Below are 12523 nucleotides of genomic sequence, written 5' to 3'. Positions count from 1 at the left end.
ACATCCTCTTTAGCAAGTTTTATCATCACAGACAAATTGTTCATATCTTCTCTGCTTTGTACTGAGGAGTTGACTAAGGACTATTGCTTTTATTTGCAGTTACATCTACTTTATTAATGGAAGGAAGTTCTTAAAGTTCTTAACCTGTTTAAAGCTAGCTGCAAATGGAATATAGTAGAAAAATTAAGCAATGAAAAAATACGTACTATATTCTTGCACCATCCACAATTTGGTCCAGCTTGTATACAATCTGCACATGATTTTGCATTAGCTGTTATACAGGCATTCCCACCTGTAAGAAAATGTCAGCAGATTAATGTTTTTGAAGTTACAGTGTCACACCATTAAATATATGACTTATTGGGCATCTGGTTCAAGCTAGTGATTTTGTCAAGAATTAATATATGTTTATTAGTGTGGCTTAACAATTTTATAAATGATCCGTATTTTACACATTTTCTCTACAGATAACAACTGCATGGAATAAAAAGCATAAGGAACTGCATATAAACAGCCACAAATGACTGAGTGCACACACTATTTATTTCATCATTTATTTCACTGCATATGCCTCTGATGGAAAGCTGGACTGAACTTTTTAGCATTTCTACGCATGCAGGAAAATAGCTTCAGGTGTGATCTTCCAAATATGAGTGAAACTTGTAGTAATATCAAGTAGTGACCAATTGATATTCTATGTATCCTCAAACATGGAGTTGTATAAGAAACAGTTCCTTCATCTTTTTCACTGTATGGATTCACAGAGAATCACTGTCTTCTCCAGGACGAAACCTTTCTTCTTTTCTCTCTCAGTCACAAATCCATGTACCAATTATTTCAATTATAAACATAGGGGATGTAAAGGTATCTTTTACTGTGCGAAGGTAAAGTACCCAATGTTTATCCATCAGTCAGTCGATATTAGCATAGCCACCTTACTCTGGATAGTTCTGGAATGAATGTTATCCTCATGCTGAAGTAAAAACAATTTCCTTCAATAAGAGAAGATTGAGAAGTGATATGGAGGCCCTCCTTAAATATCTGAAGAAATGTCATACAGGAGATGCCAAAAGCTTGTTCACTGCTGTTCCAGAGGACGGGACCCACACCAATGGATTCAAATTGCAAGAAAGAATGTTCTGATTGAACATAAGGATGTTATCAGCTATTCAACAATGGAATTTTTAACTCACAAATGTGGAGGGACGACTGTATATGTCTCAATTTGGTTTAATATTGTGAATAACTTAATTCTGTTTTAATGTTGACCTTTTAAACTTTTTACCTATATTATACATGTTTTAAATTGTAAGTTGCCTCGAGTTCCAATTCTAGCAAATAGGTGAGGGTGATGAAAACAATTGTGGTGTCAATAGTGATAAGTGTTCAGGGAACAATTCCAAATGGACTGACAAAACATCTGAATGAGTTCAACATAAAACAAGTGTCCCAATGACATAATTTCAAACAGCAACACTGCTTGAACATGCCACATTATCCAGTAATACTTCCCTGATTCTTAGATTCTTGCATAGAATCCAAATCACTGATGGTCCCAAACTCCATTTGGTAACATTGGTATACTGTGAAACCAATAAACAACAGCAACAACTATTGTATATACTTGACTTACAAGTATAAGTTTTGCAGCCAAAATTTCGTATCTTGATATGACCTGTGGGTAAGCTGAGGGTAACACTTAGAGGCATGTAGCAAAGGATGTAAAGCAAAGAAAAATGGTATTAGAGAACGTACAAAATTCTGGCAGACATAACTGTTTTATGCTCACCCAAAAGGCTGCATGGATGAGGAAGGAGGTGGTTGTGTGATATGAGGAGGGAAGTGGCTATGTGTGATATATGGAGGAGGTGACCATGTATAAGTGGGACTAAGAAAATGCACGCATGTCAAAAAAGAGGACAAGGCAAAGGAAAGGAAATTGCAACCACATTAGCAGTAATTACAGTCAACTCTTAGTATCTGCAGGGGAATCTGTTCGGGCATCTCCCGCAAATGCCAAAAACCATGGGACCTCAAGTCCCATGGTTTTTAATTGTGGTGCCTGTGTGCTAGCCATGTGCATGTGCATGCGCTGCCATTAGGACCAATGGGGCTTGCCATCTGTGGACGCTCAAATCCATGTATGGCAAGCCCATTTTTGTGGCGGGCAGTGGGCAGGCAGGCTGTATAGCCTTTAACATTCCTGTGATAACTTTACCTGATTTTAACCCAGAAAAGCTGACAAACATACACTAATGTCTTATCCGAATCCTTCAAAGCCTGATTCTTCTCAGCATTCCTTTGAGGGAAAGAGCTGCCATTTTCCCACCCAGGCATTCAAAAATGTGCTTCTTTTAGGTGCTCCCAAGATGGACAAAGCTCTCTTCTGATTTTTATTAAAATTTCTAAAGTTATATATGAGTAGCTACAGTACTATAACTACTTACCTTGTTGGGAAAATCCACAGATTATGAGGCAGTTTAATAATCCAATACAGATGAGAAACTTTATCTGCAAATTAAAACACAGTAACATTAGTTTCATTTTCTTCCTCCCTCCTTGGTCATACATGTCAGGGTCAGACAATACAGTGAATACAACAGCTCTGTCTACTGCATTGTTAAAATCACACAATATTTCTACCGTGGTCTTTAAATCTTACTGCATAAGTTAATTAAACATTCCATTATGAAGACACCAAAAAGATATTTATATTCTTCAAGAAAGCTCTGAAAACAAAATAAAAGAGCTCTACATTGGAAATAGGTATAAGAAGCTGTGGATGGCTTGTCACACAAACACTGCTTTCCTACTCTGACTTTCATTATACATTTTTGTAGACCACTTTGTGTTTTATCTATAACATCATAGAATATTATGAAATCAGCATCACTAAAATATATTATATGAGCCTTCTCACAATAATCTATGTAGAGATGGGAAATTTCCAGAATTTCTGAAGCCATAAGGGGTAACAAAAATGGATAAAAATGGAAATATATGTAGTGCATATGTTCATACAAATCCTAACCTACTTTATGGATTTAGGAATTTTTCATTAATAACTTAGTATTATTACAGTGTTTGACATATTTATGCAATTTTTAAATATAAAAGCCTTAGGCTTGTAACAACAAATTCAGATGATACCCTGTGTGGAAAAAGAGTTGAAAACTGCTGCATTCTATGATGCCTAATCATATATATTTTACTTTTCAATATCTAATGGGGTGGGGTGAAAGTAGAAATTGCAACTCTTGTACATATTACCTGCCTTTTAACTATGTAAAAATATATTTACTTCAATTAACCTAATAAAGATACTTTTGACAATGCTCCAAAACATACTGCAGAAATAATCCAGTCTGAGACCACTTTAGCTGTCCTGGCTCAATGCTAGGGAATTCTGGGAACTGTAGTTATGTGAGACATTTAGCCTTATCTATCAGGGAGCTCTGGTACCACAATAAACTACAATTCCCAGGATTTCCTAGCACTGATCCAGGGTGTTTGAAGTGGTCTCAAACTGGATTATTTCTGCAGTATGTATTGGACCAAAACTGCCATCATAAATCTTTATTCAGAGTAAGTTTCTCAAAGATTAACCTCTGATTTTGAGCCTCAATTTTTATCTTCATGGAATTCAGACAACCAGAAGTTTGCAGTGTGTATAGCAACTATTTTTCTCTAATTCTTTAGACTGTTCTACATATACCTCTTGCTACACCATTCCTGTCATTTTGATTAAAACTTTTTAAAAGGTTATAATTAATTCCAAGAGCAGGCATTTCATCTGAGAATTTCACCTATGTTCTCCAAAGTTTCAAAATAAATTAATTCCTGGAGAAACTATTTTATTGGAGCGTTTTTACTTTATGTTCCCCAAAATTTTAATTTTCCTAATGTAGTAACTGAAAAATTGTCCATGGACAAAAACATAAAAGAGCAGGTTTTTTTCATGAAAGATTTCAATTTCCCCTTCCCTGCTTCCATTTTTTAATTCACTACATTAATGCTTTTAGATGTCTAATTATAACTTATTAAGAATATATAGTTGTGGCAACTCCCTAAAGAATACTCATTTTCTCATTGGCATGAGCAAAACAACAGAGCCAGGAGGATCCAGGATCGGCTCCAAAGTCTTGCCAGACTCCCACAAGCAGGATACAGGAGAATGCTCCTTCCCTTCCAACTCAGTTTTAGATTTAGCAATAGCAACAGCATTTACATTTCAATGAACTAAGCACTCTCTAAGCGGTATATAATCTGTAAGCCAATTGCCCTCAATAAGCTGGGAACTCATTTTATGAACCTACTAAAGGATGGAAGCCTGCGTCAACCTTGGAGCCCTGGGATCAAACTCACAACCTTGTGGCTGCAGTACTGACATTTAACCACCACACCACCAGGGCTCCTTTCCCCTTCTTCCAGGGAAGTTAGCGGAGAACAGTAGGGATGTGAATCCAGCAAATCTAAAGCTTCCTCAAATATATTCCTGGACTCCCACATCTCCCCCTTTCCACTAGACCACTGACACCTTGAGAGTAATGGCAACAGAGCTTATACAGAGATCTTTAAAAGTAGACCTTCTGAAGACAGTTATTATGGGGTGAAGCAGACAGGTGGGAAGAGGCCGCTCCAGCCACAACTGAGCCGGGACCATGGTGACCACATGGGCCACTGTCAAGGCCCCAAGTCTGCCACCGCCAGGAACTGCTTGTATACAGCAATGGAGCGGCTTCCAGCTGCTTTGGGGGTGTTCATCACTTGAATGTCATGTCCCCTCAGCAGCCGGAAGCCGTGTGTTTCGGGCCTATAACTCATGGGACCCCTGGCAATCACCACAGTATTGTGTCCTAAACCAAATGGGGAAAAAACCAACAATAACGCAAAATTTGACTGTAAGATGTAGTTTTAGCCGTATTTTTTAAAGAACCATCTCTCAGTCAAACTTCCTTTCAGATAACTTAAAAGACTTCCAGTGATGAGGAAGTTAAGCACAAATAACCTGAACATTCTCTTCCCCTACTTTCTCACTCTAATTTTATAACAGGAGATACACATGTTGTTGTCATATTGACAAAACCTTTCTCTACCCATGGGAAATATGTATTTCCTTTGAATCTCTGCAGCAAATCTTACTTCTGCCATGACTTTTTTATTTTTATACCTTTCAGATAAGTGAAAATGACCCAAAATGAAGACATGAGGCTTTGTTATCCTGAAGAACTCTACAGGTTACACTCATTTCAACAGAATGTTCTGCCCCATTTGATTCTACTAATCAAATTATGTGATAAGAATATGGCCTCAGGTGGTATAATAAAGATGTAGGGGGAAGATAAACAACTAGACTACAATAGAGATGTTGTTACATTTGCTTATTCAAGGAACTTGTGTAGACATAGCATTAATCACTCTCAAGTGGTGGCTTGCTTTTTTGAACAAAGATTTTTTTTTTGCACCACAACATTCCCCAATTGAGTCAATCCACATATCTAGCAGAAAGAGATGAGTAATAAAGCAGCACACGTGCATAAGCAGGTCTAAATTACATTCTAGTAAGATTCACTTGTGGGAGAGCCAGCGTGGTGTTGTGGTTTGACTGTTGGACTACAGTTCTGGAAACGAGGGTTCAAATCCTCACTCAGCCATAGAAACCCATCAGGTGACCTTGGGCAAGGCATACTCTGAGCCTCAGAGGCAAACCCACTCTGAAGAAGAAAAGCCCATGATAGATTTGTCTTGGGGTTGCCCTAAGTCAGAAATGACTTGAAGGCACACAAGATTCACTTTGCTCTTTTCTGAATACAGTACAACAAAATCCAAAATACATATCAAGGTGATACTTTTATTAGGATGATCAAAAGGTACAAAATACCTTACATTCACTGGCTTCTTCATCAAATCTGTTAAAAATCCTACAGGAGATGAAAAGTGATAATGTTAAAAGTCACAGGTGTGTGTTTGCCTTAAGATGTCTGTTTACAATGGTTTCTAAGGTAGTTTTGATGGAAAGGTTGTAGGTAGAGGCCCTCCATCTTTTTGGTCATGGTGGACTGAAGAAAAAGGTAATGAAAAGTAATAACATTTCTGTCTCCAGTGGCAGCAGCAAGAACATTAACTCTCTTTGAGATCTAGACTGTCTCTATCTTGTTCAAGGCTACGTGTCTTTTTGTAGGCAGAATCTATCAAGCCTCTGAACTGTCACATTTGGCGATAACATTTACCTGTTAACACACTAACCATATCAATGATAGCCATATTCTGACAGTTTTACTTCGGTTGGGAATAGAAACCTCAGAGAGTATCTATGTATGTGATCAGGAAACTATGCAAAGAGATCTGATGATAACTGATATAATCTAGTTTTTAATAAGGAAATCCATGGTTCAAATCTCACTTCTACTGATTTAGGCCACTCCACTTTCACCCTCAGCACTCTACCTTACAATATGTGCCTGCAATATGGGCAAAATCCTGCATCTGAGGTATTGTACAGATAAGCTGTAGTACATGTCAAGCTTTAAATATCCCTCTCTCAGTCTTTGGCTGGAAGTCTGTCGGTAGACACCACTACTGCCTACCTCATACTCCCAAAAAATTGGGAGTGTGTACGACAATGCACTCTTGATATCTGCTGGGGTTTGGTTCCAGGACTCTCCATGGATACTAAAATCCGTGGATGCTGAAGTCCCATTATATACAATGGCACTGTAAAATGGTCTTCCTTATACAGTGTGCCCGTGTTAAACGTGGGAGCGTCTTATGCAGCTTTCAGCATATGCTGAAAGCCACTCCAGAAGAAGGGTGAGTGTGCCCCAGAAGGGATAATGGTGCACCCCTTTTAAATGGGGCTTGAGCATACGTGGAATTCCCCCGCATAAGGGAAAGGTGGACTGTATAACATAGCAAATGGTGCTGGCCATATGCCCTAATAAATTCATTCATAACATAGCAAAATCAAGATTTGCTTTTTGGTTGATTGCTTGGTTTTCTTGTTGTTGTTTTAGCATTTTCAAGCCATGGATTACTGAATCTGTGGATATGGTTGGCGAATTATATTTATGGAAAAAATAAAATGTGATGGAACATCTTGAACTGGCAAGGAATTGGTTTCATTCCAACTATACAATTCTGTGGTAACCTTGGCTTTTCAAACAGCAGGTTCCATAGGTTACTACGGCTACACTAATAAGCTGTAACTGGTAGCAGCAGTTACTGGGTTGGGGTGGTGGTGGTATGTGTGGGGGACACAGTACTACATCCCACAGTAGAGATGCTCAACCTGTGTTTAATTTTTAAATTATCTTATCCATTGTACATTGCCTCAGGTGTCCTGCTGGGTTGAGAGGTGAAATACTTTAAATAAACATTCAAATCAAGATCATCTGGTGCCTTCTCTCCTGTAGCATTCCAATTGTAAAATTGCCATTGGATATCCATCTGGTGCAGGCTCTGCTGTCATTCCTACACCAAGGAAAATAATTGTTTTTGAAGCTTCGTTCATTCCATCCATGGTTTTAACTTAGATCAGAGGTTCTCAGCCTTTTATCCTCTAGCTGTTTGGGGCGTCAGCATCAGAAGCCTTTGCCAGCATGGCCAATGATGAGGGAATCTAGGAGAAGAAGTCATAAACATTTGGAGGACCAGAGGTTGAGAACCACTGCTTTAGATTGTTTTGATGGAGGGGTTAAATTCTTTAAGATGCTTTTAGTCTATTTAGGATATTTCTAGGGTTTTGGTTTGTTTTAAAACTTCAAATCAAGCCTGAGCTTTCCCTAGAAGCCAAGATGACAACTTAGCCTATTGTACGTTGGAAATATCATAAAAGACACGACTTGCTAGAAAAGAATAGTGCTTGACAAGATAGGAGGCAATAAGAAAGAAGGCTGGTTTAGTTGTTTGAGTTTGGACTATGACTCTGGAGAGCAGAGTTCAAATCACCACTCAGTAGGGTGAGCTTGGGCAAATCACATTATCTCAGCTTCAGAGAGACACTGGCAGAACCATCTCTGAACAAATCTTGCCAAGAAAACCCTGTTACAGGGTTGCCATAGTTAGAAATGACTTGACGGCACACAACAACATGCCAAAATACATGGAGGGCACCATCTCATGACCTACGAAGATCTCTCATCATTTTGGCAGAGAAATATTTATTCCATTGAATATTTATTCTATTCTATTGAATAAATAGTGCCACCACCATTATCAAATGCTTAGAAGCCCACAAATTCCTGAGTGACAGCCATGTGTGGGAAGATACACAAGACAGATTTCTTGCATGCCTGTATCTAATGCATAGGCACAGTGACAATACCAACTGAGCATCTGAGTCAATTCTTTCCTAGATTATGAAAGTACTTTGTACTAAGAAATGACTAAGTAATTTTGTTTAGCTTCTTTTCTGAACTGTCTGATGACTGGTTCGCAACACATATACATGCTCAACATTTGGCTGAGGCATGAAGTGGTGAGTTAGATTTATTCACACACTGAGAATAGTCAAATGTTGGCTAATTAAATGAGTTCCATTTCTTATCAAATCGGTGCTATTAATTTTTCTTCCACAAATGAAGGAAGAAAAATTAATAGCACCGATTCTGGTTCTTCCACAACCAGAATAAGAACTTCTCATTTAGCAGCAATATTAATTTTATAGCACCACTACCATTTGGTTACTGGCTTATATTATACTGATTAAATGTGATCAACATATCTCCACTACCAATGAATTCCTACTCATCTCTCCAAGAATCATGACAGAGCAGTTTAGCAGAACTTTTTATCATAATTTCATGTTATTTGTGTGGTTTTAATGTTTGTAACTGTATATTATTTTTAGGTGGGACTTTAACTGTTTTATTGTAGTATGTTTTTAGAATTTTATTTGTGAGCTGCCTTGGGTCCCCTCCAGGGAGAAAGGCAGGATATAAAGCAAATTAATTAATTAATTAATTAAATTATTTCTAGTAGAAAGCAGAGATAATATATGCTTCAATGAAATGACACATTTCAGTTTCTTTCTTTCCATAGTGACTTCTAGTAGAGGTTCTTAAATTGGGTATAATTTTCAAATCCACATTTAGTAACACTGTATGTGTTATACACAGGACTGGTCCTAAAACACACCCTTAGCCTTTACAAAGGCTAGACATGCTTGGTAGTTTGTAATTTTTAAATTCACATTAGGAAGAAAGTAAATTACACTCCTGTTGGAGGTAAAGGAAAAAGGTTATATGGTGGCTTCTTAATTTGTACTAACTAAACCTGGAAACATTTATCTAATAATTCATGTGTTAGGCTAGATAAATCAGAGATGGGGGAAATGTACAATTTAAGCCACAGAGTAGCAGACAGGCTAGCATTGGGACTCTTCCTCAATTACTGCCAATACAGGGAAGGCCTCAGAAAAGCTGTGATAGCTCAGATATAGTCTGTTTTTATTTTATTAGGGTGGGATGGCTATCCTATGAGACACATTCTTTACATTTTCAAAGTCAAAAAGGAAATGTTTGGCCAAATGTGCATAGTATTAATTTCTCTCTCTTCAGAAAAAGGAAGTTTGCCATTTCCTTTAGCACTCTGGCTTTTTCAATGTCCCCACCCAAGAAAGCCAACAGCTGCTCAGTGGTAGACAAAACCTAGCCATCAAAAATGTTCCAATGAAATATTCAACATAAAATATTTAAATAAAATAACATGAAATATTTTATAGATATTCAATAGTTATCAATTCCTAAACTGAACAGCAAAACCACAGCTTCATTTTGAAAAGTATGCAGTTACGAGGACTGTCTTGTGAGAACATGGCATATAAGATTCCTAGACAAAATTTTAAAAGTCAAAGACACATTACGAATTTATTCTTAATGTTATTTACTTGTCATGACTGGGTCTAAGAGAGACCTTAAAACAACTCATGTGAACAGATGAAAAAACAACATCTTTAAGCAATAAATTCAACTTCCTAAAAATTTCAGGCTCTATTAAAACAAGTCACCCTACCATTTCAAGTTTCTTATGGATAAATAAACGTTTATCAAAGAGAATATACAAAATTTGAGAAACCAAAAAAAGAAAAGAAAGAAAGATAGAAAAGAAAAAGAAAGAAAGAAAAAAAGGCTGAACAATATTCGCAGTGGTTATTTTCTGTACCATATATCACTCCTACTTGATGTCTAGCAGGAGTACACTCTACATGTACAGTATATGCCTTCAAGTCACCTGTTGACTTAGGATGACCTCATGGATTTCATAGGTTTCCTTAGGCAAGGAATAATCAGAGCTGGTTCCGCTGGTTCCTTCTGCTAATATATACCCTATAGCACTTGGTATTTGTTGTCAGGTGCTATTGGCTATATTTCATCAACTACTAACTACTAGGGCTGATCCTGCATAGCTTCCAAGATCAGACAAGATCTGTTGCCTTTAGGGTATTTAGAAAGCCATATTAAAAATATGCTGATATGCATAATTCACAGACACTTTTGATTACTGTACTGCAAAGTATCTTTTTCTTTTTCCTTAGTGTAGAGCATGTCTTGCCTTGATCAAAGCATATGTCTTGGATAAAAACCATCCATCTAGTGGCACAATTAAGATGCAACTCTGAAGTGTACGTTTGGAGCCGGTCATACCCATCTCCCAAACAACCACCAGAAAGTGGTAGATGATGGGAGTTGTGTTATATCACCAAAGACACCTGGAAGGAACATCCAGCACAGGTCTACCGCTGCTTCTATGAATTGCTATTAACACAGTATCTTTTTCGGGCTAAAGAAAAATCTTTTTAGAGCAGGCATGTGATTGAGAGTTTCTGCATGGCATGGGGTTGGACTGGATGGCCCTTGTGGCCTCTTCCAACTCTATGAATTCTATGATTCTAAATACCTGGCTTCGTGGGCCTAGAGGCACTTTGGGGAAATGAAGGTGGGTGAATAACGCAGCCTCAGCAAATGTGTTACTTTACAATATGTATGCTCCCTATTAAAAAAATAAAATAAAAAAGAGATCCTTCATACATGGTATCTTATTGGATGATGTGGTAGAAAGCAGAGGAGCACAGGGAACTATGACCAGGGCCTGTCAAAACTAGTAGCAATGTTGTCCCTTCCACTTCTAAGATCAGCTCTATTCAGTCATGAGTTGAGCGTGCTGAAACAACATACAAAATGGAGAAGTGCTAGTTCTTTCCTCTCCATGCTCTTTTCCATCACACTATGTGTGTGAAGGGCAAAGGGTCTGAAGAGAAGGACCTGGAGACTTTCCATGTTAGAAACCTGCAAGATGATGAATGTCTGCACACATAGAAGCGGATTGTTTCAGAAAGGCACCCTCCATGTCTAAGGACATAACAGAAACCATTATACATGGGGTGGGACTAAATAACAGATAAGGTTTAAACATGCTAAAGGCACAAGATTCTATCTGATCCTGGAAGCTAAGCAGGATCAGTTCTGGTTAGTACTTGGAGGGGGTCAAGGACTACCAGGTGATGTGGGCTGTACACAGCTTTACTTTTACAATGTTCTTTTTGAATCACCCTGTATTTCAGAGAAAGGCAATGTCAAGCCACCTCTGAGTATCCCTTGCCTAAGAAAGCCCTATGAAATTCATGCTGTCATCATATGTTGACAGGTGACTTGAAGACAGATAAACACAAAGAAATAATAGATGGGGTGGATATTGACTTCTTCAAGCGACTGACCAGGTACCCCTGGACCTCTGATGCCCAGCAGCTGACCAACCAGTTCAGCAATAGTGGTGTGGGAGGTTCTCATCACAGCTTGGTTCACTGGCATGGCTGGAGTTTCCCTTACCATTCTGGAAATTTTTCTTTGTGTATCCTTTCGCTTCCATGTGGCCACCAAGCCGGGGTGGGGGTAATGAGCAGAGGCAAGGAAGGGTGTGGGGGAGACAAGATCGAGAATAAATACAGTGTGACCTCCACCTCTGGTGGGGTTAGGGGCACAGGGCCCGCGTGAAAGTGGAAAAACCACAAATAAAAAAGCACTATATTTTTACCTGAGAGAATACCTCTTTAGGCATCTATAGCGCCCCCAAGTTCAACTCTATGGTCAAACAGACCATAGAATCATGCTGGAGAACCCAGGCATGCCTAGAGAAGTATTTTCTCCAGGAAGCTCTTAGGTGGTACACTGTGAGTTATGGTCAACCTCTGGCAGAGTCATGTTGGAGGGCTTAGAGATTCCTAGAGAGAACATATTACTCATATCTGTGAATAATCAAATCCATAAAAGTCAATGCAGCAAATGTGGAGGGCTGACTATAGAGCAGATTGGGAAAGGATTCAAAAGGCTTTCTTTTGAAGGCTGAAGAAAAAGGAAATAACAAAAGAGAAAAATATCACCAAAACCAGCACCTGGAGCAGAGTGAAGTGAAATTTTATTTACAGTCCTTAACCAAAGTATCTCAAAAATACAGTGGGCCCTCTCCTTATGCAGGGGATCTGTTCTGGATCTCCCCACATAAGGGAAAATCCACCTATGCTCGAGCC

The 12523-nt window shown here is 38.4% G+C and overlaps 1 protein-coding gene across 2 annotated transcripts in view; it reads right to left on the bottom strand.

Annotated features, from left to right (window-relative positions):
* Window positions 1–12523, bottom strand: part of ITGB1 (integrin subunit beta 1) — a 54182-nt gene that overhangs the window by 30117 nt on the left and 11542 nt on the right. For both annotated transcript variants that reach the window (XM_042473323.1, XM_042473324.1), the window contains exons 2-3: window positions 2448–2511; window positions 207–292 (exon numbers count right to left, since the gene is read on the bottom strand). In XM_042473323.1, coding sequence (XP_042329257.1) covers window positions 207–292; window positions 2448–2511 — 150 coding nt within the window. The remainder of the gene's footprint in view (window positions 1–206; window positions 293–2447; window positions 2512–12523) is intronic.

This window comes from Sceloporus undulatus, chromosome 6 (assembly GCF_019175285.1).
Source record: "Sceloporus undulatus isolate JIND9_A2432 ecotype Alabama chromosome 6, SceUnd_v1.1, whole genome shotgun sequence".
Lineage (NCBI taxonomy): Eukaryota > Metazoa > Chordata > Lepidosauria > Squamata > Phrynosomatidae > Sceloporus > Sceloporus undulatus.
This window is presented reverse-complemented; position numbering and strand designations above follow the sequence as displayed.